Source organism: Pteropus medius, unplaced genomic scaffold (assembly GCF_902729225.1).
Source record: "Pteropus medius unplaced genomic scaffold, Ma_sr-lr_union100, whole genome shotgun sequence".
Taxonomy (NCBI): Eukaryota; Metazoa; Chordata; class Mammalia; order Chiroptera; family Pteropodidae; genus Pteropus; species Pteropus medius.
Genome location: NW_024351729.1, coordinates 10,578,419 through 10,605,189, shown reverse-complemented (window position 1 = coordinate 10,605,189; position 26,771 = coordinate 10,578,419). Strand labels below are relative to the sequence as shown.

The 26,771-nt window shown below is 35.1% G+C and overlaps 2 protein-coding genes across 4 annotated transcripts in view; one reads left to right on the top strand and one right to left on the bottom strand.

The window, feature by feature from the left end:
• The first annotated feature begins 230 nt into the window (after positions 1-230).
• Positions 231-22,592, top strand: SUMO1 (small ubiquitin like modifier 1). Of its 3 annotated transcripts, none has more exons than XM_039844465.1 (5): positions 231-449; positions 11,247-11,321; positions 14,449-14,526; positions 17,600-17,671; positions 18,098-18,982. In XM_039844465.1, exons 1-5 carry the CDS (start codon positions 387-389, stop codon positions 18,134-18,136), a joined length of 327 nt encoding a protein of 108 aa, XP_039700399.1. In that variant the 5' UTR covers positions 231-386; the 3' UTR covers positions 18,137-18,982. The 3 variants fall into 3 exon arrangements, with proteins under 3 accessions (XP_039700399.1, XP_039700400.1, XP_039700398.1); XM_039844466.1 differs by lacking the exon at positions 18,098-18,982 and adding an exon at positions 21,747-22,592 and having other exon boundaries at positions 241-398; XM_039844464.1 differs by lacking the exon at positions 18,098-18,982 and adding an exon at positions 21,747-22,592 and having other exon boundaries at positions 242-449.
• A 210-nt stretch (positions 22,593-22,802) lies between these two features.
• The window catches only part of KIAA2012 (KIAA2012 ortholog), a 95,543-nt gene continuing 91,574 nt past the window's right edge, over positions 22,803-26,771 (bottom strand). The window contains exon 22 of the mRNA XM_039844463.1: positions 22,803-25,367. Coding sequence (XP_039700397.1) covers positions 25,229-25,367 — 139 coding nt within the window. The 3' untranslated portion in view covers positions 22,803-25,228. The remainder of the gene's footprint in view (positions 25,368-26,771) is intronic.

Sequence of the window (26,771 nt, the reverse complement as noted above, 5' to 3'; positions counted from 1 at the left end):
GCGCAAGGTGTTGGAGAGGGAGGAGTCCGGGCTGTCGGTACGATCCCAAACACTGAGGCTGGAAACCGGGAACTTTTCCACTGGGGGATGGGCTCGGGAATGAGGCGCAGGAACTTATCTTCGGTGGAACAGACAAGGCTGTTGTTGATTTACTCGCGCGACCACCAGTGAAGCCGATCCTCCTCACCCGCTTTCCCGCCTCTCTTCCCCTCTTTCTCTATCCCTGCTCCCAGCGCGTAGCGGAAGTGACGCAAGGCGTAGCGGAAGTCCCTCCAGCCGCGGTGTTGTGCTGTGGGGAAGAGAGACGGATTTGTAAACCCCGGAGCGAGGTTCTGCGTACCCGAGGCCGCTGCTGTGCGGAGACCCCGGGTGAAGCCACCGATACCATGTCTGACCAGGTAGCGGGCCGGGAGCCGTCCGATGGCTGTGACCGGGGCCTTACTCGGCAGGTCCGCCTGCCGCTGGGCTGGGGCCGGGGATGGAGACGCGGGGGAGGGGAGCAAAGAATGGGGGAGGGGGCGGCCTGTGGGGACTCGGCAGGCGAAGGAGGGGAGTGGACTAGGGCCGGAGACGGCGGGGCCTTCCGCGGGTGTCTGGGAGCTGTCCTGCGCCTCTCCGGGCTCTCTCATCACCCTGTGTGCCCCAGCGCCAATGGTCGCGGCCTCCCTTAAGTCGTCCCCCTTGCAGAGCCCAGCTTCCACCTCCCTGGGAGGGTGGGTCCCTGGGGGACCCGTCTGCCTCCCTCTGCAGAGGACTGATTGCAGAAGCAGGGCCCTAGGCCCCAGTTATGTAACGGGAGAGAATCTCTGCCCGGGAGGCTTCGTGGCCCTGAAAAGCGGGTGGACTCCACTTTTTGATTCTTGGTCTGTGGATAGTCCAGGAGTGGGGACGTGGGGGCGGGGAGGAGGGAGACATTGTCTGGAGTTGCTGGGAGCCAAGAAAGCTCTGCTTTCCGTTGGGTTTGCAGCTGGGGCCGGGTCGCCGCTGCTCTTTTCTGAGTCTTTTTCCGTGTGGGGGTGCAGAGCTGTCGCCTCCTTTCTTGTACTTTTCCATTTCTTACTCGGGATTGGTTCAGCAACTCTCCAGTTGTAAGAGAGCACTCAGAATAATCAAGAAACAAAGTAGAACAAAACCTTTCCAGCAACAGAAAACATTTCCTCTGGGCATTAACCTGAAGATGACTGATACTTTTGAGGAAAAGGACAGGAAAACTTTGTGACTATAGAACAGTCGCAGAACATTTGCAGAAGCTGCCTATATGGCAAAGTGCTTCATCTCAGTGTTAATATCAGTAATTTACTTGGGATTTGCACTCAATCAGGAGTGTTTGATTTTCCGTGGTACGTTTTTCTTCTCATCCTTTTCTAGTTAACCATGTTTATGGCTAGTTTTTAATTAATAAGGTTTTGGTCTTCCGTTTTGTTTGCTCAGACGACTTTGACTTTTTAAAGTATTTTTGGACATTTTGATTGTTTAGTGATAGTTATCTAGAAAACTTTTTCATTCAACTCCATAATATTCTTGAACTTTTATTATATTTAACACACTTATTCCCTTGGCTTTTAACCCAGTTCGGTTTTGTACCACTTTGTGAGAGCAAGTGAGGCTTTTGTGGATTTGTACTATTGTGCAAAATGTACATTTACTAATCTAGATTAACGTGGGGTGGATCTTATTACTAACAGTCTAGATTAATTCCCAAGTTGGTATGGGAATGGCATTATAAGTATCTCCCTAGATAGTTGTTTACTTGGTTACCAGGGAGGAAAGAACAGGTGTAAATACTTAGTTTCATCAGCCTTTTATTTTGATGCTCAAAAGTGACTAGGAAGCATATTGAAATTTACTATAGTCTGGTGAAAGAGCAATATACAGAAAGAATTATAAAGTAAGTTGTATAATTTATTGCTCCAGTTTGAGTTCTGGTCATTTAAGAAAGACATGAGGGAAGAAATAAAGGACCTTGAACACTAGCAGGTGGCTTTAGGCCGGAGGTTTTTTAGATTCTTTTCTAGGGGTCCTGGAAGGCCAAAACTGTTTTCATGATAATACTAGAACAGTGTTTTTCTTTTTCACTCTGATTCTTTCATGAGTGTTCAGTGGAGTTTTCTAAAGACTAACATGACCTGTGATGTCACAACAGATTGAAATGTAGAAGCAGATGTGAAAATCCAGCTGCTTTCTATTAAGCCAGACATTAAAGAGATTTGCAAAAATGCAGAACAGTTTCACTCTTCTCCCTGGTTTTATTTTGAAAACTTTTTAATAAAAATGTTATTTGCTAATATATGATGGTTTTATTATTTTTAAATGAATTAATAAATATTTAAAACATTTCTCAGTGTCAGTGTTTAATACTGTAAACTTCAATAGATATAACCAACCCGACAAAAATTTTATGGGGTTCTAAATAATTTTTAAGAGCATGAGAGTCCTGAAACCAAAATGTTTGAGAATTGTTATTCTAGTCTGATAGACCAGCATCACTGTTAACAGTTGAGACCCAGTACAATTTCATGTTGGGTGCTAAGGATTTAAAGAAATGTGAAGCTGAATTCTTAACCTTAAAGAGGCTTATGAACAGGAGTAAAAATCTCCTGTTACTACTATGCAATATCAGCAGCATGAGACTGAACCACTGTTTCCAAAAGACAGTTTTTAGTTAAAGTTTTATTAGAATGATATATTTTTCTGAGACACCTCTCTGGAGGTTATTGTCTGGTGCTAAGATATTGAAATCGAGTAATAATTTCAGTTTAAAATAGGTGGACATTAAATTCACACAGGACTTAAATTTATGGATTTTCCATTGATTAATGAAATATGATTATTTTTGGAATTTGAGTGAAACCTTTTTTATACTTTTAACAGTTCCAGCATTATCCAGTGGATTTGTGGACCATTATTGAATAATCCTCTAAAACAGTTTCTAAACCCAAGTTTCATGAACCCAAAGGGCTGAAAATCCACTGCAGTTGTATTAAGTGTTTTGTGAATATTTGTTCTTGTGTATTTTTTTTTTTGGGGAGAAAGGGTCCATAGCTTTCATCAGGGGTACATGATCCCTCAAAAAGGTTTAGGACACCTCAGGATAGTCAGACTTATGGGAGCTCAGGGCCCTCAGAGAGAGTGAGTTGTTCCCAGAGAACCCCAGGTGGAAACCTCCAGCCTCCTATAGGACATAGCGGTGGAAGTCACTTCTGCCTTCTCTTGGTCAGGCAAATCACTAAGGCGAGCCCAAATTAAAGAGAAAAGCTTGCTTGCTTGCTTGCTTGCTTGCTTGCTTTCCTTATTTACTTACTGACTGACTTTTTTTTATTAAGCTATAGTTGACAGATACTAGTTTTAGTTGTACAATGATTTGATATGTGTATATATTGTGAAATGATCACAATAAGTCTAGTTAACATCCATCACCACACAGTTACAGAATTTTTTTTCTTGTGATAACTTTTAAGATCTACTCTTAGCAACTTTTAAAATACATATACAATACAGTATTATTAATTGTAGTCATCAAGAGAAAAGCATTTAGACTCCCTTTCTCAGTGGGAAGAGTAACAAAGGATTTACAGTTATCTGTAATCTACCATACTAATTGTATTTTTCTGTCAAGATAGCATTGTTCCCCTTGGGTTTTTTTTTTTTTCATCTCCCTGTTGATGTTTACTGATCTTATCGTTAGCTTGAGATAGGAGAATATGATGAACCGGGTGTTCGTCATATATACATTGAGCATTTCATGCCCTAGAAAGGAATATGTTCTGTCTTCTTTCTGATAGATATATGAGGTGCTGCTAGTGGATGTCGCACACATATACTTTATAATAAAACATTAAAAAAAGTAACCTAAACAGTATTTCATAGAATATTGAAAACCGAATATGAATAACAGAGTACTCATGAAGATTAGTTGAGTAGTTCAAATTTCAAAACTATAAAGCAGTGGTACAGTATGTCTTAACACATGTTAGCCTTCATAGCAGTTAGAGTGTTTCTGTTATAGTGTATTTACTTAAATGTCTTTCTCCATTAGACTGTTCACTTTTGAGCGTCAGGAGCCAGGCTTTATTCATTCTTTATTTCTGAGATATCTAACACAGTGACTTAGTAAGGTTTTGAAGGAATGAGTGGTCAGATTCATTCACTTAACAAGTCTTTGTTTAATGTCAGTATGTTCAAGGCACCATTCTAGACACTAGAATTGGAAGGTTGCCTCAAAAACATGAAGCAGCAGGTATCTTCCTCCTCTTCATTTAAGTCCCATATGTTTTGTTATTGAGAAAGGGTTGGTTGTCATGGAGTGGTTTTCCTTTTCTAATGTTTTTTCATACCTCTTGATCTTGACTTTTATGAGCAATACTAACTTTTATCTCCAAGATCAAATCATTTGCTCTTTCAGAAAGTTGAGATTGTTATGGATAATTTTCTCTAAGCCTTGTTTAGTATCCCATTTTGGAATTTACTGAAATTGTCATTTATTCATTTATTTTTGGTAGATAATTCTGTGATAGTCTCCTTAGAAAAATCACGTGGATAAGTTTACACAGATCCATAATAGGACCTTAGTTTTACAGTTTACATTTTGGATATTCTTGCAACATGACTTAGGTTTATTTAAAAGTATGTCGTATTTGTTATACTTTTTTATTTTGACTATTCTTTTTGTATTCAATGCCTTTACTGAGCTAATGAGAATCTGAAAGAAAGACCTGAAGGAAGGAAGGGTGGAGTTCTGTTTATTGAACTTTCTGTTCTCAATATCTAGGGCCAGTTATTTTTAAGGTTTTACTGAAGATTAATGGATGTACAAAAAAAAGTGCACATAAATGTAGTTTGCTGAATTTTCACAAGCTGATCGCATCCATGCAGCCAGCACCCAGAGTAGCAACCATTCTCCTAGCTACTAATATATAGATTAGTTTTGCTTCATTTTTATACATTATAACATTATATAAGTGGAATCATACAGTATATACTCCCGTGTCTGGCTTCTTTTGCTCAGGATTGTTTGAAGAGTTGTATGTTGTAAAATCTCATTGCTATATTGCATTCCATTGTGTGACTGTACCACAATTTACTTATCCATTCTGTTTTTGATACACATTTGAGGTAGTTTTCTAGGACCTGTTTTTAACATAAACCGAATGATACTTATTTACAGCACCTTCCATGTCAGTTCGAATTGCTTTTGGACTGAGTAACAGAAAGGCTGATATATTAAGTTAAACAAATAGGTAATTTATTTTTCTTATGAAACAAGAAGTATAAACATAAGTAGTTCAGGGCGGGTAAGGCAGTTCCACAGTGCCTTGAATACTCCTTTTTCCTCAGTCCTTAACAGATGTCTTCACTCTCCTGCTTTTCTTCTTGCAGTTACAAAGAGGTTACTTTGTATCTTTGTTACAGGCAGGAGAAAGGGAAAGAGCAAAGGGAAAAAGTAAGCCAAAAAGTGTATACCAGCAAAAAGTATGCTATCTTATTTCTCATTGGCCAGCACTGTCACATGGCCATAAGAGAAGCTGAGAAATATGCTTTTTAGCTGGGCAAATTTAGGCTTCCCTTTGTAAGGAAGAAGGGGAAAATGGATATTGGATAGGTAATTAACAATGACTGCCATACTTCTAAATCTGTCTGCTAATACTTTTGGATACAGCCAAGCCAATTTGTTCCAGGTTTTGCAAAGGTCTGAAAGAGGAGGTTTTACAAAACCAGTACGATTTTCGGTTGTAATTTTTAGTTCCTGAGAAGTTGTCTGTGCATATCTAGCATTTTACAAAATTCTAGGATTGAATGTAAATTTACAGAAGACCCAGTATTTTGATAGCTTGACTTAAATCTTCAAGTTATGGAACTAAATCTGATCAGTTCTGTTCCAAATTTCTAGTGTTGTCTCATTAAGTTTGAACATATGCAGCATAAAGATGAAAATGTATGTGTATTTTTGTGTTTTTAGAATTGTAAATTCACTGAAGTATGAGGGAGATAACTTTATTGTATTTTGGGAGTTTGTGTCTTAATGGATATAAGCATTTGAATTATCCAATTTAACCCTTGTTGAGCTTTCTTCATTAGGAAATAAAATGAAATAAACTGATGTATTATAATAAGACCCATAGTTAACAGGATTTTTGGAAACTTAGAATGCATTTTTTATGAAATGTTTTATTATTGAAAAATTTAATGTATGTATAAATGTACCCATAAACCCATTTCTTGGCCTATCTTACTTTGTCTACTCAACCCCATTCTACTCTCTCATATTTTTTGAAGTCAATTTCAGACATCACATCGTTTCATCTGTAATATTTTAGTATGTATCTAAAAGAGGACTTTTTCTTTTAACATAATCAGGATGCTGTTATCACACCTTTAAAAATGAACCAATTGTTAATGTCATCAAATAAGAATAAATGTATTCTTGCTTTTGGATTTCCCCAGAATCCTCCCATTTTCAGAAGAATGAACAATCTTTGTATTACTGGAAGGGTCAATGACAGATTAGGGGTAGTTAAGTGTGATGCTCTCTTCATGTGATTGAATTGTCAGCATACTGATTGTCAGAGTGCTTCTAAGCAGAGTTGTTTTTCTGACTTTGAAATTGCACAGTAATATCCTCTGCATGAATTTTGAACATTTGTAAATAAGGATTGTTGTGTCTTTTGTCCTTTCTAGTCTAATTCTTTTTTTAGATCTTTAGCCATCTTCTATTTCCAAGCTGTTCCATTTATGACTTGGAGAGAAGAGTTGATAGTGCCTGGTGCCTGATAAATTCCTTTATCATTTCAGTTACCATGATTCAGTCTATGGATGGCATACCTGAAAATGTAGAGGTTTCCAGTTCCTCTCTTTGATCTTGTGTATACATTTACTTTTCATTACCAATTTCTTCTCTCTGGGGATGTGTTTCCTTTCCAACCAAACCAGTCAGCCCTCTCTGAGATGCTCTTTTCTCTGATGACCTAGTGTCCCAGACCCAGTGAAAGTTGAATGCTTTCACTGTTTTGTAACTAGTGTGCCATACCATTCTGTATTGGCTGCTTTTTTACAGGAGAGGAAAAGAAAAACAGCATACAAAAGACATGGACATCACTGGAGACAAACTTTGGCCTTTTTTGTCTAAGATCATCTCATTTTCCAGACTAAATTGTCGAAAAAAAGAGAGGACATGAAAACTTGGATGACTGCATTAGGCAGGCATGGGGCTATTAAACAGATGGTACAGATGACATTGCTGTAGTGCTTCAGAGTTGGGAAGAGGTTGCCAAAATGGAGCGACTAGGGAAATTGGCAGCTTATTTTTTAAAATTTCAAATCCTGGTGTTCACACATTCTTATGAAATTGAAGTGAATTATCTCTTACCCAACTATGAATACAGAAAATGGAAAAGATTTTTGTTTGTACTGACTTGTGTATAGTAGAAATATGAAACATTAGTAAGATTTTGTGGTGCGATACAGAAAATAGTGTTGTCACTGTAATTCTACAAGCATTAAACAATTGTGTAGCTTTTGCCCAACACTACGGAGGTTATAAAGATGCAAAAACTTGGATCCTCTCCTTATAAACTTGTAGAGAAGACAAGACATAGAAAACTGTCACAGAAAACAATTTATTTAACAAGCATGTTGCATATCTTCAAAGTTCCAAGCACTGTACTTGACCAGAAATACAAAGAAGAGTAAGCATACCAATAGGAAGTCATTCTGCTGAGAGATACAGATAGATGAACATGTGATTATAAAAGATAAAAATAAGCAGCATGTGAACATTTAAGAGAATGATCAGGGGCATAATTTTGTAGGAGGTAATGCCTGATTGGGAATAGGATAGGAAAGAGCATTCCAAGCAGAGGGAATTAGTACATACAGAGATGGTGGAGATAAGATAGAGGGTGCTGTGTTCAAGGAATTGTAGGTAGTTCGGTATGGCTGGAGCAAAGGATATTAGTAGCGAGAGAGATAGGAGTATAAGGCTGAATTGCTAGGCAGGAACCAGTACGTGAAGGAATTTGAACTTAACCCTGAAGATTCTGGGCAGATCAGAATGCATTTTAGAGTCATAGCTTTCATGGTAGTGTGGAGAATTAATTGAAGGAAGACTGTTATATCTGTTATGCTGTTGCAGTAATGTTAATGAGCAATGAATGAATGCCTGAACTAAGGCAATGGAATGGAGAGAATTGGATGGACTTGAGAGCCACTCAGAGAGAATTGTCAGAATGATGAATGATTAAGTGTGAGATTTAAGAGAGGAAGAGTAGCCAGATGACCTCCAACCTTCTGTTGTGGGCAGTTGATTGTATGGTAGTCATTTATTGTAATTAGGAATCCAGGAAGAGTAGTAGTTTGTTTGTTTGTTTGTTTTGGTTTTCAGGAGGAGTTAAAGTTAACAGAGGCGTTAGAGTGCATTCTTTTTTGAACACTTATATTGAGGTACCCCCATAGGACATCCAAAGTGGAGATACTCAGGCCCTTGGATAAATGAGTGTGAAACAAAAAATAGGTTGGAGGGAATGATTGTGAGTTATTAGTACAGGCATATCTTGGAGATATTGCCTGTTCGATGTCCAAACCACTATAATAAAGTGACTTGTAGTCTTTTTGCTGGTGAATGGTCCTTACCTTCAATTTGCAAAAGAAAATGCAATATCTGTGAAGCACAATAAAGCAAAGCACAAGAAAACTAGCTATACTTGTATCCTAGAGGTAGTTGGAATCATGGGTCACCCAGGGAGACAAAGAAAAACCAGAGGATTGAAGACATGGAACCTACAGGAGCACCAGCATTTAAGGAAATGGCCAAGATGAAAGAATGGAATCTTGGAGGCCAAAGGTGGAGAATTTTCAAGGAAGGAAGTCATCGAAGAAGTGTCTGTTAGAGAGTTAAGATGAGATTTGAAATTGTTCATTGAATTTATCTATAAGCAGTTGAACTTGTAACCTTGGTGAGAGTAGTGTCAAGTGGAATGGTTAGGAGTAAGCCAGATTATAGTAGGTTGAGAGTGAAAGTGGAAATAAATGCTGAGTACTCTTGTAAAAAGTTTAATTGTTGAAAAAGATGGAGACAACTAGAGAAGAAAGTCAAGGGGGAGTATTTTAAAAATGAGAATAAATGCTATGACAGATATGAATAAATTGCAAGTAGGAGCATTTAAGGAAAACATCCAATTTGGAAGGTTGAAGGGTACTATGGTTCCTAGAAAAGTATTTTAAATACTGGTCGTCAGATGATATGTGGGATGGATTTCTGTGAGATCATTTCGAGAGAAGCTGAGGGACGATATTTATTCTAGGTAAAGAAACAGACCACAAAGGGCCAAAGGTGGGAAAATGCTCGTAGACATATTCGGGGAACAGTAAATAGTCTAATTTAACCAAATCCTTAGGTTTGTAAAGAAAGTGGTGAGAGAAAAATGAGAATTGAACTTGGTAATGGAGGTTGTTCAGAGCTGTGTTATGGAGTTTGGTTCTAGGCCTTAAAGTACTGGAATCTATAATGCTTTTTGCTTGGGGGTTAAGTTATGGGAGAAGAGAAGCTGTGCTTTAGGAAGAATTCTTAAGCAGTGTGAAAGATGGATTGGAGGAAGGGGAAAGAATTCCTCCTGTCCCTGAGTAGCCTCTAGCTAACCCTATCTAGGAAACACAGGAACAAAATCACCCCCATTGTGCTGATGTAGTGCTCCTGAGGTGGGGGTGGGGTGGTTCTCCTTCTTTGTGCCAATGCAAACACAGCTTCTTTACACTCTTTCTCCCAGTTAAAGAGAACTCAGGGCTTTGTTGCTCTTTATTGCCCTTCACTGCATGGAATAAGCTGTCCTTGCCCTCTCTAGATACTTAAAGGAAAGAAGCATCCGTTTATTAGGAATTTAAATTCTTAAAAATGTGGTGGTGAGACTGTGTCTGAAGACAGTCTTCTAGTTTTCAGGTGAAATACTGCCTCACTAAAGAAGGTTAATTTTGTCTGCTGTCATAATATGCAGTAGTCAGCAAAAGTTGAAAGTACTGCAGAATAAAAAACAGGCGAGGATTTACACTAACGAAATCAATTCTGTTATCTAAGTATATCCTTAGACTCTAGCCTGTATCTTCTTGTTAAAAGTTATTTCTAGTTTCATAGGTTCTGTTAAATTTTGAGTGTAGTTCATTTTTAAGTACTGGCATGAGATACACAGGTAATGGCCCTGTTATTTCACGTGTAAAATACAATATGGTTGGTTATATTCTTATCAAGTGTGGATTAACAGTTTGAAGTTGTAATGAATAATAAAGTATATATTTAAATAAGTGTATAATTTGATGGTCAAAGTAAAGTATAGCTTATGGGAAAGCTATTATCACACGATTGAGTGAAATTTTCCAAGCTACCTCCTTTACTAAAAATGGCTTACTTTTACTTCATGGTGAAGTTGTTTGAACTAATTTATTTTGTTAACTTCATTTTATTTCCTCTATCCCTTCCTTTGAATTATTTGATTAACTCTCTTCTGTCTTCTGTTTTTTTCCTCTTTCCTTTTCCTATTTACCCTTTTGTAAAAAAATTTCAGTTCAGTTACCCTAATTTTTTTTTTTAGCCAAGCCTAATCTAAAATTGGATATGATGCTTCAGATAGTCTAAAATAATAGATGATATAAAACTGATTTGTTTTGATTCTGGGGTACTGTAGGTCAATATTTTGCTATTTGAGTTTCCTTCCTAAATAGACTTTGCTTATGCTAATATTTTAATTTACATTGTTTAGTACAGTTTTGTAATTGGAGTAGTTAACTTCTCTCATAGGCTGTGAGAAGGTAATCTTGTCAAAGTGTTTGGTTAAGAATTCATGAAGAACAAGTTTCCTATGTCTAATAGGACTCGATTGCAGGATAGTGGTTTCCAGGTTGTTGTCCTGCGCTGCTGCTGCATTAGCACCACTGGTAACTTGTTAGAAATACAAATTGTAGTCCTACTCCACACCCCAGTCCTACCCCAGATCCCAGGCCTACTGAATAAACTAGGAGTGGGGCCCAGCAGTCTAAACAAGCCCTTATTACTATAGGATATTATAATAAAAGACATCTTTCTTCATTTCTAGTGAACTGGTGTTTGGGCCGTAATTGACTTTTTTGTTTAATTGACTGTCAGAAAATAAATGCTCTTTGTATTTTCAGGTACAGATCTTGTACCTTGAGCTAAAGTAATGGGTGCTCATAAGTAATGAAAATGGCATATAGGAACTTTTATCTTAAATGTACTTTTCTTTCAGGAAGCAAAACCTTCAACTGAGGACTTGGGGGATAAGAAGGAAGGAGAATACATTAAACTCAAAGTCATTGGTCAGGTGAGTTTCATTATTTTTCTCTTTTGACTCTCTTTGAATGTGTGAATAATTTCTGACACAGGAAACATGATTTAAATAAGGCAAGTTATTTAAAAATGGAGTTTTCATTCACTATGAATGCATCTGTTGGAGGTAGAAGGGGCTGGTAACTTTTAATTGCTCTTCTAGGCAGATTTAGACCCCTTAATTTCTCCAAATAAAATCTTTTTCTTGGTTAGTATGCTTCAGGGGCAAATACAGTGAATACTATTGAGTGATAAGACCAGGGCCCACCTTAAACAAAAGGGCTTCTCAGCTTTATTTTTCACTCTTTTCTCTTTCCTGGCACCTCATTTCTCCAGAGTCAGGCCTGTACCTATATTGACTCTTTTTGAGATGTTAACTGATAATTAAGGTTAGCTGAAAATTGTCAGAAGAACGAATTTTCATGTATTTTTTTTAAAAAGCAAGAGAATTGGTGGACTCTCACCATCAGAGTGTGAGAGTGCCATTTCCACACATTCTCTCAATCGTGGGATATTACAGGTTTTACAATTTTGTGCTGGTATCATAGGTAAAAAATTTTTGTTTATTTTGCATTTATCTGATTATCAATGAGGTGTAGTTTTTGATCTGTATTTGTATTCTGTGATTATATGTTTATATTTTTTTCTCATCTGTGATTATCTTATTTTGAAAAATTTTTATTAAGATATAATTCACATGCCATAATATTTACCTTAAAGCGTATAATTCAGTGACTTTAGTATTTTCACAAAGGCCATTCACCCATTACCACTATTTAATTCCAGAACATAATTATCACCCCAAAAATACATGTAGTACCCAGCAGTAACTCTCTATCTTTCTCTCCCCCTAGTCTTTAGAAACTACTCATCTACTTTCTGTCTTTATGGTTTTGTCTACTCATATTTCATGTCAGTGGAGTCAGATGTTATGTGCCTTTTTGTGTCTGGCTTCTTTCATTTAGCATAATATTTTCAAGGTTTATCCAAGTTGTAGCATGCATCAATTATGAATGTTTTGTTGTATAGATATACCACAGTTTGTTTATCAGTCATCAGTTATGGACATTTGTTTTTTTTTAGTATTTTGGTTGTTATGAATATGTTGCTGTGAACATTTATATACAAGTTTTTATGTGGAGCTATGTTTTCAATTATCTTTGGTATATTGAAGAGGAATTATTGGCTCTAATATAGTAGTAATTTCAACTTTTTGAGGAACTAGCAAACTGTTCCAGCACTGGCTGCACTATTTTAGATTCCTACTGGCAATGTATGAAGGTTACAGTTTCTCTCCATTCTGGTCAGTACTTGCTGTTATCTGTCCTTTTGGTTATATTCATCCTACTGGCTGTGAAGTGGTATTTCATTCGGTTTTGATTTGCATTTCTCTGATGGCTAATGATGCTGAGCATCTTTTCATGTTCTTATTAGCCATTTGTACATCATCTTTGGAGAAATGTCTATTCAGATCTTTTGTTCATTTTTAAATTGGATTATTCGTCTTTTTATTTTTGAGTTGTAATTATTTTTTATATATTCTGGATATTAGATCCTTATCAGATCGATGTTTTGCACATATTTTCTCTCATCTTTTGGTTGTCTTTTCACTCTTGGTTGTGTTCTTTGCAGCACGGTTTTTAATTTTGATTAATTGAATTTATGTGTTTTTTTATTTTTTTTTTGTTTTTGCTGGGCTTTTGGTGTTATATCTCAGAAACTGTTGCCTAAACCAGGGTCACAAAGATTTACACCTATAGAGTCTTCAAAGATTTTTTTCGGTTTTAGCTTTTATAGTAAGTCTTTGATTATTTTGAGTACTTTTTGTATGGGTTTGAGGTAGATTCTAACTTTCTTTTGCACAGAGGTGTCCATTTGTTCCAGACCATTGGTTGAAAAGTCTGTCCTTTTCCCATTGAATTGCTTGGCATCCTTGTCAAAAATCAATTGACCATAGATACATATGGCTTCGTTTCTGGGCTCTCAGTTTTATTCCATTGATCTGTATGTCTGTCATATTCCATGAATTACTTTTTAAAAAATTACTGATTTGGAGTTCCTATATTCTCTTAATATTTCTTGTCTGTTATATTTTATAAATATTTTCTCCAGTGTCTCTTAAGTTTTGTTTATGGTACAGTAAAACTTGTTTTACTGGAGAATGGTTTATGTTTTTATTAAGTCAAATTTATCAATCTTTTTATTTTTTAATGGCTTCTAGGTTAAAATCCTGCTTTAGAATAGGGATTTCTCAATGTGAAGATTAGGGGAAAATTCTTAAGAAGAAGAGAAAATATTAAAAAAAAATTTTTTTTTTTAATGTTAGCTCTTTTAATTCACCTCAAAGTGATTTTAGTGTATGGAGTGATGTATACTATAGAAATTTTGTCTGTTCATGAAATTACCTATAAGAAGAAAATTTATTTTTCTTTATAATTATAGTCACGAAAATCTTGTAAACATTCAGCTTCCACTAATATACATTTATGACTGTTATATGTAATCATAAGGATCTGCTTTGAATTTTACAGTATGCAAATGCCAATGTTTATTTCTTTTGGTTGCCTGACAGTCTGGGTAGAAGAAAAGAATCTGGTCCCACAAATCAATTTGACTGACTCAGGTTCTTATTCATTTTATTCATAAGAGAGAAACCAGACTTTTTATGGCAGGAATAAGTTTCTCAGTCTGTTATTTTATAACATAAATGTCTCTTGTAGTTTGACCACCTTCAGTGACACTTCACTTGGAGGGGAAGGTACCTTTTGTTTTGAGCTGCTTTTGAGGGTTTGTCGTAATTCAGCTTCTTTTATTTTAAAAATAGAATGGAAATGCAATTATGAAGGAATGCATTTTTTGACATACATGCTTTTACTGATAATTTTAACACCCAATACATACTGTCTTTGTTTTATTAAATTTCTTTTGAAATGGGTGTAAAGCAATTTTGAGGATGATTAGAGTTTTTTTAATAAAACCTGTTAGGAATGTTAAAAAAATGTTTTGGTGGGAAAATACAGGTGACAAAGTTTGTGTTTCTATTTGTGTAATTAAATAATTTGTTTCAACCAAAGCAAATAGTTTACACAAAGAGGGATAATCTTTTTCTTTTATCTCCTTAGGATAGCAGTGAGATTCACTTTAAAGTGAAAATGACGACACATCTCAAGAAACTCAAAGAATCATACTGTCAAAGACAGGTTTGTTATGTTATTGTATTAAATAGAATGCTTTATATGTCATTAATTTTTCTTGATGGCTTACCAGTGTATTTAATGAAGGCAAGTAAAGTTTGGTCATTACTATGAAATGTTCTTGTTTGTAACCATGCATGTTTAGCCATATGTTAAATTTAATTACTAACGCTAATAGTTTATTATATTTATACATAGTACTATAGATTATGGCTAATTGTATTTTATATTTTCAACATCAAGGATTCTGACTATGGGTCCATAAATAAGTTATGTGCCTTGTTTTCTCCTTAGTAAAATGGGAATATTACAGTGCCTACCTTCATGAAGGTGAAATAAGATGACCTACATAAAGCTTTTAATATGATGCCTGAAAATGCTCAATAAATGTAACTCATCATTATTAATAAAATATATTTTTTAATAAATGTAGTTGAAATTAGTATACAGATTCTCCTCAATTTATGATGGTGTGATAGCCTAATAAACTCATCATAAGTTGAAAATGTTGTAAGTAAAAAATACATTTAATACACCTAACCTATTGAACATCATAGCCTAGCCTACCTTAAACATGCTCAGAACACATATCCAAAAATACTCTGGTGACAACACAGCACATGGTGGAATATTGGTTGTTTATCCTTGTGATTGTGTGGCTGGCTGGGAGCTACACCTCGCTGCTGCTGCCTAGCGTCACGAGAGAGTATTGTACTGCATATCACTAACCTGGGAAAAGATCAAAATTTGAAGTACAGTTGATCTTTGAATGGCACAGGGGTTAGGGGCACTGATCCATAATTCATGTATACATTCCAAAATTCATGTATAACTTTTGACTCCCCAAAAACAACTACTCATAGCCTGCTGTTGACAGGAAGCCTCATCAATAACAAACAGTTGATTAACACATGTTTTGTATGTTATATGTATTATATTCTGTATTCTTACAATAAAGTAAGCTAGAGAAGAAAATATTAAAATCACAAGGGAGAGAAAATACATTTATAATGCTGTATGTATTTATTGAAAAAATCTGTATATAAGTGGACCAGCGCAGTTCAAACTCATATTGTTTAAAGTTCAACTGTACAGTTTCTACTGAACCCAAATTGCTTTTGGACCCTTGTAAAGTAAAAAAAATCATAAATAAAACCATCCGTGTGTAGGAGACAACCAAGGTATATTTTAATAATTGAATTGTATTACATGATAGTAACTCAGGTGTTAAAGGTATTTTAGGAGATTTTATAGTTTAAATTTATAACTTACATAAAAATCACTTTTGCTAGAAGAAAGATCACGTAGATGTTAGGATAAGTAAAGCAATAAACATGTCTGTTTTTGATGTCAGACTCAGTAAAATCTTATTAATTGGGGCTCAGTTCACATTTTTAATAATACCAATGAGAGCTAAAATTGAGATGTTCACCATGGGAAAGGAACATGTATTACATGCACTATGCTAGGTACTTAGATGCATTGTCATTTAATCCTCACAACTCTGAAGAAAATTATATAGTCTTTTCACCCCATCTATAGACCAGGGAGTTGAATATTGAAGAAAAACAGTGTAAAGTAAAGACATAAATCACAAAACTAAAGTGAAAACTAAACTTTGATCTCAAATTAAAGGTGCTGGGTTTGGGGAGATAATTAAAATATAACATCAATTTATAATATTTTCCAACTTTATTATTTATGCCTCAGTATACTTTACAGTCTTTAGAAAAGGTTTTTATACTTAGTTTACAGGGGCTTGGTAAATTTTTTCTTATATTTAATGATATGCAAGGAATAGGAAACAATTCATCTGAGTTACGCAACAGTTACCCAATAGAGATTGAAAAGTGTGCAAAGTAAATATTTATTGAATCATTTTTCCATTTTGTTCTTGTAGATAAATTTCTATAGAAATGTTTTTGACCCCAACACAAGATAATTATAGGTTTAAATTAAAATCAAAGAATATTCTGCCTTTGTCATTTATGTTTATTTTATTATTTACTATAACCCTGGAGAGAATTAAAATCAATTGAAGGGTAAGTTTGCATGGTCTCATGTGTAGTACATATTGAAAAGTAGTTTTATTTTTTTTTTGGATATTTTTGTGTGTTTAAACAGTGAAAATCTTAATATATTAGGTATTGAGCAAAACTTTCATAATACTTTTGTGCTAAATAAATTATCTTAATTTGTACTTATTGAAGTTATTTCTCTTTAAATGAGTCATCGCTTCCCTTTTAGCTATTTTTGTTGAGTAAGTGATTAGAAAATATATTTTAATATCTTCCATGATATTTATTGTGCTGTGACATCACAGGTTTATTGTAGCCTATCTGGCTAGCTACTGTGCTTTACCAATTTTCTGTGATTTAATCTTTTTTAAAACCAATTTTTCACGTACAGTTGGAAGCTAGTAGGTGCTCATCCAATTTTTGATTTTATCTTTTATGTTAGCTTACAGATTTGAGAGGAAACTGTAAAATAGTGGTCAAGAGCATAGGCTTAGGAACTGATTTGGCCTTAAATTCTTGTCCAGCTTGTCTGCCCTCTTCGTACCTTAGATCAGCAGTCCCCAACCATTTTGGCACCAGGGACCAGTGCTTCTATGAGACTCTACTGCCTGAGGATCTGAGGTGGAGCTGAGGAGGTGATGTTAGTAGCATTGGGGAGCGGCTGCCAATAACAGATGAAGCTTCGCTTGCAGGCCCACTGCTCACCTCCTGCTGTGCAGCCTGGTTCCTAACAGGCCACAGATTAGTACTGGTCCACAGTCCAGGGATTGGGGACTCCTGCCTTAGATTGTCTAGCTGTAAAATGAAGGTAAGGTGATAATACCTACCTTCCAGGGTTGTTGCGACGAACATTTATGATTATGCATGTAAAATACTTAGAACAAGGAGGGCCTAGCAAATAGTTGGTATTCAATAAATGGTAATTATGATAGAATTAGCTGTCTAATTTTATGTTCTTTGCATTCTTTTGATGCTTTCATAGTTTGCTTTTTGTGCATCAAAGTTCCTATTACCTTTTTTTCTAAGTTTTGTGTGTATATATGTGTCTTTTGCCTTTTTAGGGAGTTCCAATGAATTCACTCAGGTTTCTGTTTGAAGGTCAGAGAATTGCTGATAATCATACTCCAAAAGAAGTGAGTGTAATTTCTTCTCTGAGTCAAGAAAAAATTTTAATTTTGTATTGAATGATTTGGTTCACTGGTATTAAACTGCTCTTTTCTTGAATATTTTCTGATTTAAGTGGTATATTATTTGTCAGAGGGAAAAATAATGTTTGGGGTTGAACTTTCCCTTTATTGCCTTCAAAAGTGCTACTACAAAGAGAGATGTAAAGTAGGAAAGAGTACTGAGATTGTCTTAAGGCACATACTATGTCTCTTGAAGATAGATGTTCCTCAAATTTGGCAGATTTCTGGTACATTTTTTATGGTGATAGTGACAATTACGGTTTGATTATGACTTTGAGAACAATAAGCTTGGTGCATATTAATATATTTGGTTCTGTTCTCTTGGTTTATATTTTTTAATGCTTCTGTGTCTTCATTTGTTTTATTATATAGACTATTTTCTTGGTTTGTATATCCACGCACCCCACATAGAAGCATCTGAAAGTAATAAAGCGTGAGAGTGTGTATGTATTTCTATTGTATAGATTTCTTCCTCTAGATACAAAATGGTATTTCTCATATTTCTGATAGTGGGAACAATGTATGGTTATCATATGTTTATCTTGAAAACATTTCAAATTTATAAGACTAGTGTCATATTCTTTATAATGTTCTCCCTAGATTCACCAGTTATTGACATTGTGCTACATTTGCTTTATCACTCTGTTTATATGTAAACATTATTATTGGAAGACCAATTTAGATTAATTTGCAGATATCATGACCCTTACTCATAAATATTTCAGTGTTATCTCCCAAGAGTGAAAATTCAATTATCAAATTAGATATAACATTGATATAGTACTATTATCAAATATGTAATCAAAATATTCAGATTTTGCCATTCATCTCAATAAGATTCTTTATAGCCTTTTTTGGTTTTACTTAACCTGGGATCTGACCTAGGATATGCATTCTAGCTAGTTACCATGCCTCTTTAGCATCCTTTAATCTGGAGCAGTTACTCAGTCTTTGTTTTTCATCATGCTGAGATTTTTTAGGCAGTACATGCCAGTTAGGTTTTAGAATGTCTTTCAGTTTGGGTTTGTCTGATGTTTCCTCATTAGAGTCAGTTTTGCATTTTTGGTACAAATGGCACAGAGTGAAACTGTACTTCGGATTGCATTATGTGAGGAGGTACATGATGTTCATTTGTCTTGTTATGGGTAACATTGACTTTGGTTACTTAGTTAAGGCAGTAACTGCCAGATTTATCCATTGTAAAATTATCATATTCCTTTATAATTAATAAATTATCTGTGGGGAGATACTTTGAAACTGTGTGAAATGGTCTTTAGATATTGGTCCCTTCAAGTTGGTATCTGTTCTTTTTGAAACGTCTCCATCTTTTAAAAAGTTTTAATTTTGAAATAATTTCACCTTACAGAAAAGTCGGAGAATAGTGCAAAAAAGTTGGAAGAATTGTATTCTCTTCCACCTAGATTCACCTATTTTTAACATTTTGCTACTTTTGCTTTTTATTACTCTCCTCCCCCCATATATATGTGTGTATATATCCCTTGAACCACTTGGGAGTAGATCGCATACGCCATGGCCATTTACTACTTAATGTTTTAGTGTGTATTTCTTAAGAACAGATATATTTTGCATAACCACAGTACTGTTAATCAAATTCAGGGCACTTAACATTGTTAGAATACTTTAATCTACAACCTAATTGTGTCATTTGTCCCAATTATGTCTTTTATAGTAAATTTTGTCCTCCACAGGATCCAGTTCAGTATCAACATATTTTATTCAAGTACCTCTTTAATCATCATTAATTTGGAACATTTCCTCAGCCTTTCTTTGTCTTCCATGACATTTACATTTTTGAAGAATACAAATCAGTTATTTTCTAGAAAGCCCCAGATTCGGGTTATGTATTTTTGGCTGGAATACTACATAAATGGTGATGTGTCTCAGGGTGTGATATCTGGAGCACATGAAACCCTTTATTGGTGATGTTAATTTTTATCGCTCAATTTAACTTGTTTCTTTACTGTATAGTTGTTGTTTTTCTTGTTTTAATTGAGTAATTTGTGAGGACATACTTTTGAATATCCCCCCTAGGTTTAGTATCCACCCACTTTCTTGAGTATTTTATTATCTTATGGCATAATAGGATGTTCCATACTAATCTTGTATTTTCCCTGTCCTAGCTTGGTATAATCACTTGATACAGAATAGATACTTAAAACATTTTAGTGACACCTTTCTCACTATTATTAAGATGTTATTTCAGAAGAATAATGGGGCATTGGGAGAGAGTAGGTATTTAGGGAGTGACCTCCTTGTCTTGTTCATTCATCTCTACTAATGTACTTTTTGAAGCTATAGCTTCATATTCTCCATAGTTTTTAGTTTTCTTAGCATATTTTAATTTTTATATTTTATAATTCTGCACAAAAGTGTCCCCTATAAAATATACAACTTTTCTTATAAAACTACAAAGTTACTGATATTAGACTTTCCTTTAAAATTTTGTTTTTGTTTTTGTGATCCATTGCAGTTCAGTGGAAAATGCTGGCGTTTTTATTTTGGTCTGCTTTTCACAGTGCTTTGCTTCTCAACCCTGGTGGCACATCAGAATCAACAGAGTCACAGTCCTTTTCCCTCACTGAGGGTGACACCTAGGTTGCTGTGTGACACCACATCCTCTTATGTACTCATTTCTTTTTTAAAGAAAAAATACTTATAGTTAAAAGTAATAAAAAGCCAAACTACCAAAATATATAAAATGGAAAATATACTGTGAATATGTCTTCATTTCCATTTCTCGAAGGCACCCATTATTAATAGAGAAGTCTCCCTTATCTGTAGTTTCACTTTCTATGGTTTCAATTACTTGCTGTCTGCCACGGTCAAAATTATATTAAATGAAAAATTCCAGAAATAAAAAGTTCATAGGCTTGTGCACAATTCTGAGTAGCATAATGAAATCTCATGCCATCCTGCCTGGGATGTGTGTGAATCACCCTTTGTCCAGTGTATCCACGCTGTATATGCTACCCAGTCATTAGTCACTTAGTAGCTGTCTCGGTTATCAAATAGACTGCTGTGATATCATAGTGCGTGTGTTCAAGTTACCCTGTTTTACTTAATAATGGCCACAAAGTGCAAGAGTAGTGTTGTTGGCAATTCGGATATGCTAAAGAGGAAAAAACATAGTATATATATCTCTATTGGAAAAAAACATAATATAAGTAGGAGTCAGTACTATCTGTGGTTTTGGGCCTTCCCTGGGGGTCTTTGGAATGTATGATATCCCCTGTGGATAAGTGGGGACTACTGTACTATCTTTAAGAAAAAAATTCCAGAATACTTCAATGCATATAAAGCACATTAAAGAAAATCAATAATTGCCTATACTTCGCTTAATGTTCTGTAAAAGGAATTTTAAAGAGCCCCCTCCCCTTTTTTGGTAAGACTTGAGAAGGAATGGGCTGAGAAATCTTGATTATAAATCTGGAGATATTGAGTAAAAGTAGATGTGTAGATAATTTTTCTGCAGTGAGATTGGTCATTATTAAAGAAAAAAATAATTATATGCCAGAAGGAATTATAAATGACAAAGCAAACCACTTAGAAATTAATCCTTAGGCAGGATTTTTTCTGAATAAAACCACATATATTTCAAAGTGAGATCAGGTTTTTTGAAAAAGATTTTATTAATTACATCCAGAAGTAAAACGTTTTTCAGAAAATATGCCATAAAACTATTATACTATTAAATAAATATGTCATTAGATTTAAAACTTTAAAGTCCTTTTCAATAAACAGTTAAATTTTATATAGTGAATAAACAGGAAAGTTAAATGGACTCATCAAAATAATGAATGACTTTATAGGTACAGAATCAGAAGGAAAGATATCTCCACGTTCTTTAGATTAAAGGAAAGGGGATTCTTAATCTTAGAACAGTGTAACTATGGACCTCTTTTGTATCTTTTTGCACTTTAAAACAGTGGCCACATAATTGCGACCAATGAAAAAATAGTGCTTTTATATTCTACTAAAATATTTTTCTTCCCTCTTACAGCTGGGAATGGAGGAAGAAGATGTGATTGAAGTTTATCAGGAACAAACGGGGGGTCATTCAACAGTTTAGATATTCTTTTTATTTTTTTTTTTCTTTTCCCTCAATCCTTTTTTATTTTTAAAAATAGTTCTTTTGTAATGTGGTGTTCAAAACGGAGTTGAAAACTGGCACCCCATTTCTTTAAAACATCTGGTAATTTGAATTCTAGTGCCCATTGTTCATTATTGTTTGTTTTCACTGTGCTGATTTTTGGTGATTAAACCTCAACCCCCTTCATATTGATCTTTCCTTTTTAAATATTACATGTGTGCACAGAGAGGCCACCTTTTTCAGGACTGTGCATTTTCAGGCTTGTGATAAATAAGATCGACCGATGCAAGTGTTCATAATGACTTTCTAATTGGCCCTGAAGTTCTAGCATGTGATTGCTTCACTCCTGGACTATGACTTTCAGTGGGAGATGGAAGTTTTTCAGAGAATTGAACTGTGGAAAAATGACCTTTCCTTAACTTGAAGCTACTTTTAAAATCTGAGGGTCTGGACCAAAAGAAGAAGAATATCAGGTTGGAGTCAAGATAACAGATATGATGAGAGTAAAGACTAACTCCAAAGATGGCTTCACTGAAGAGAAGGCATTTTAAGAGTAAAGAAAAATCTTGTAGGAAGATCCCAGAAAAGTTCTAATTTTCATTAGCAGTTTAATAAAGTTATTTGTGCAGAAATGTGTACAACAGAACACTGCTCTTTTTGATTTTATTTGTACTTTTTGGCCTGGGATATGGGTTTTAAATGGACATTGTCTGTACCAGCTTCATTAAAATAAACAAAATATTTGTAAAAACTGTACTAATGTTCATTTTATTTTTAATTGTATAGAAATAGAAAATGCCTAAAACATAAGGTTTTCTTGCATAATACTGGAAATTATTGTTTGTACATGGTGCAAATAATTTTTTTCTTCAGTACTGTACAGCGATGATGATTAGGACTTCGAAGCACTGAAAGTTACTGAAGTGCCTTCTGAATTAAGGATTTAATTAAGGCCACAGTACCTTCTTAAATAGTCAGTGTTTTGTTTTTTAAAAAATCTTGGTATTTCTGTATGGTTACCTGGACATGTTGAATAAATGGGCACACCAAAATTCTTAATTGATTTATATTGATAATTTCAATTGCTCCTTGAGTAGTTTACAAAATGTTCCCTGCCTAGTTAAGGTTTCATATACTTTGTTTATATTTTTTGTTTTTTCTTTATATCTTAAATATTTAAATTTGTATAAAATTAAATTAGTTTCTATTAGAGGACTTAACCTTTTAATGAATCACGGAATTTAGTATATATCTATGCATACACATTAATTTCTTGTTATTCCAAATAGAATGTCATCTGAGCAATTGAGAGGAGCAAATAAAACCTATTTCTAATGTATTTGATAAACTGTTATAGCTTAAATACCCTGCTCAAGTCACCTGTTGAAAAATAATTGGCTTGTCTTGTAAATTCCTATATCTGACCCTAACTGAAAGATTCTTTGTATTGTACCTATATAGTCCAGCTAAATTTGAGCTTTTAGATCATCACCTGGCATTTATCATATATAATAAATAGTGAATAGAAATTAGGCCCATTTGTAGAAAATCTTCATTGAGTTGCATATTTCTGTCAGGCCTGGGTAACAAACCTGACAGGCTATTTGAGCTATCCAGAATGCTTGAATATGTAGTTTGGCATCTTTTTGTTTGCATCTCTGTTGAAGGTGCTCAGCATTTAGGTGGTAGAGCTTAGCTACTGGTGAAATAAAATTTTCTTGGTTTAGTTAATTGGATTCTTCTAAATGTATTGCATTCTGCAGTGGTTAACTTTAAAATGTGTTTATCTGGTGTGGCAGTGCTGATAAAATAGGCCTCTCACAGCAACAATTTAATATCAGATTTGGAAGGGGCCTTGAATAACATTTAGTGTAGCTACTCTACCTGGTGCTTGACTGCAACAACCTAAATTTGTAAAAGAAGGGAGAAAATAAAGTCAGTAATGGTAATTTCCCCCACAAGGACGTTTTCCTTGAGTGTTCTTTCTTCTGTTCTTGGTTGAATTACTTGAGATGCTACTTTCTCATCTAACAAAGTGTGCTATTGAGTGAATGAAATGAATGGATGTAAGTAGGATCAATAAGTTTGAGAGAAAGTTTGTGACATTTAAACTCACTATGACTGATAGTGTTTTGGCCATTTTCTATTTTACATAAAACAGTGAAAGATAAACATCAAATCCAAGTTCAATAACAAAGCAATATAAAATCAAAATTAAGGTTGACTTCTGGATTATAGAAGTGCAGTTCCTATAGAAAGCAAATACATTGCAAGCATTAGTGAGAAATTTGAGGGACTCATTTGCAAATACTAAGTTTTTCAGCTGTGGGCTCTGAAGTATGGCATAGGGCAAAGTAAATTTGTGGGAAAAGTCAGGTTCAGATACCACTTTAATATCCCCTTTGATGATGATTCTATGATATATACTAGATATGTATTAATTTAAATAGATGTTAAAGATAATCAAGAGTCTTTGTAGAGTCAATGTGATTTTAAAAATGGGAAAATTATATAAATAGTTGGTTCTTCAAGGCACAGTTAGGAGCAAAACCTTAAGATTTGTTAGTTTTCAGGGTTTGGAACAGTGCTGTCCAATAGAACTTCTGTGATGATGAAAACATTCTATATCTGTGCTGTCCAGTATGATTGCCAGTAGCCACATGTGGTTACTGAGCATCTGAAATGCTAGTGTGACTGGAGAATTCAATGTTTTAGCTTACTTTTAAATAGCTACATATGGCTTCTTATTGGACAGCGCAGCTCTAGAATCTATACTTAGAGAATGTGAGAATAACTCACAAAACAGCTCATTTTGCTCAAATGAACATTTATCAAATGATTACCTTGTTTTAAATAGACATTACATTTTAGTTTGTTAGGGTGAAATGGATGTGTTTTGTTTTTGCTTTATAAAGAATATAATAAAATTCTTAATGTATGAATTAGCTCTTAGCTAATTCAGATTTATTTGCATTACAGAGTTTACATTTACCTGCAACTCTTTCAGACACATTGACTAAAATGAAATCCTTGGACTAGCCTAAGACCATTAGTGTCTTACTAACTGAAGTTAAACTGAAATTTACTAAAATTCATACATTGTAAAATTACATAAAAATGGGCCAGTTTTAGGCACCAAAACTTATGGATTTATGTGGTTTTAGAGGATATAAAGGATTTAGGTGAGAGAAGAGTTTAATTGGGTTGAGTAAAGTATGTGTGGTAGGGAGGGTTGGCGAGAATGGAGTGAACTTCCCAGAGTGAAGTTAGGTGTGGGTTGAGGTGAACGAATTGAGGTAGAATGAATTGGGCTCAGTATGGAACTTCATTATAGAAGGAAGTTTCTTTTTTTGTCACCACCTCTCAACTTACTTTTTTGTTTTCTTCTAGCCTTAAGGTCTGGGTATTGGGAGGAACTGAAAGTAAGAGTAGACCCAAGGTCTGGAAATGTTGTGCGTCCACTGCAGGCCACTGGCTTCCTTGTGGAGTTCTTGATGGAAATGAAGATGTTTCTTCAAAGCAGCTTTTTGCCTAAGGAGAAAACCCCACCCACAATCCCAATACTGATTAAGCATCCCAGAATTTGTCCTTACAAGCTTGTTGAACTTTGGGTTTGAATAATCATCAGTTAGACTTGGGGCTCCTGATCTTGCATTTTAGTGGAAGATTATACAGTGTGCATTTAGTTACACATGAAGGTTAAAGTATCATGTGCCTCCTACTGGAAAAGTAAAAGGAAAAGCATAACTCAGAGTTCTTAAACTTGCATTGCTGGAAGGACCTCCCTTACTGTAGAGAAGGAAACAGAAGTTCAAGTACCTGGGCCAATGTCAGACGAATGAAGATGAAATAGAGCTAGTTGGCATCAAGTTCTAACCCTTGGTAGAGTGAGGATCAACTCCTCACAAACTCCTTTATTGGTTTTCTGCTCTCACCTACTTGCGCTAACCTTACAAAATTGCTCAACTTACCCTGGTATGACTTGCCGGTTCTCTTTTTGTGAAAAATTGGATCTCCAATAGCTTGCTTTTGGTTTCAATACTTACAAATCCAGCCCTACTGCTATGATATATGGAGTACAAAACTTTGAAATCGAATCAATACATCACAAAAGATTATCGTTTTGTAATTCATGTAACAGATGGAGAAAGTCCAGAAGAGGAACAACTCAAGGATAAGTGGAAAACCTTGAAATAGAGTTCTGGCTGCCTGCTCCTTCCAGTCTCCTAAAGAGTATTAGCTTAGATTGAGTTTATAGAGTCAATTAAAACCAAGATTCTATTGTCAGAACAATGCAATAATCATTACTATTGTATGAGAATAAAGGAGGAAAATGCTGTTGGCTCCTGATGACGGATTCTGTGCCTTCTAACAAGGCCCTTGTGAGATCTGGTTTTAGCCTACCTCTCTGACTTCATCTGGGAGTATACTTTGTGCCTTGTTCACTTCATTCCAGCCATGCTGTCCTTTTATTCGTCTGACAGGCCAGTCTTTCCTTTCTTTAAATCTTTGCACTAACTAGTTACCTGCTGGACTATTTTTCTCTCAGATGTTTATGTGGCTAACTCTTTGTCATTCAGGTTTCACCTTATACATAACCTTTCAAGAGGTCTTGCCCTGGCCAACCAACAACCTAAACTCGGCCTCCTGCAATCCTATCACATCTTTAAATATTTTTCTGTAATGCATTTATTGCCAGCTTAGAAAATATATATGTGGGACTCATTTTTCTCATCTGCAAACCAGAGGGCTGCAATAGATTATCTCTAAACTCCTTTCCAGCTTCAACACAAGTTATATAAGTCTTACAGAAGTTTTGTGATGTTTGCAGCGAAAGAAGCTATCTGTTTTTTAGTTCCTTCAAACTATGCTCAAGGGAGTGGGAAACTTCAGTAGTCCAAAGGCAGTGCACGGCTAGTACTAGCATCAGGCAGC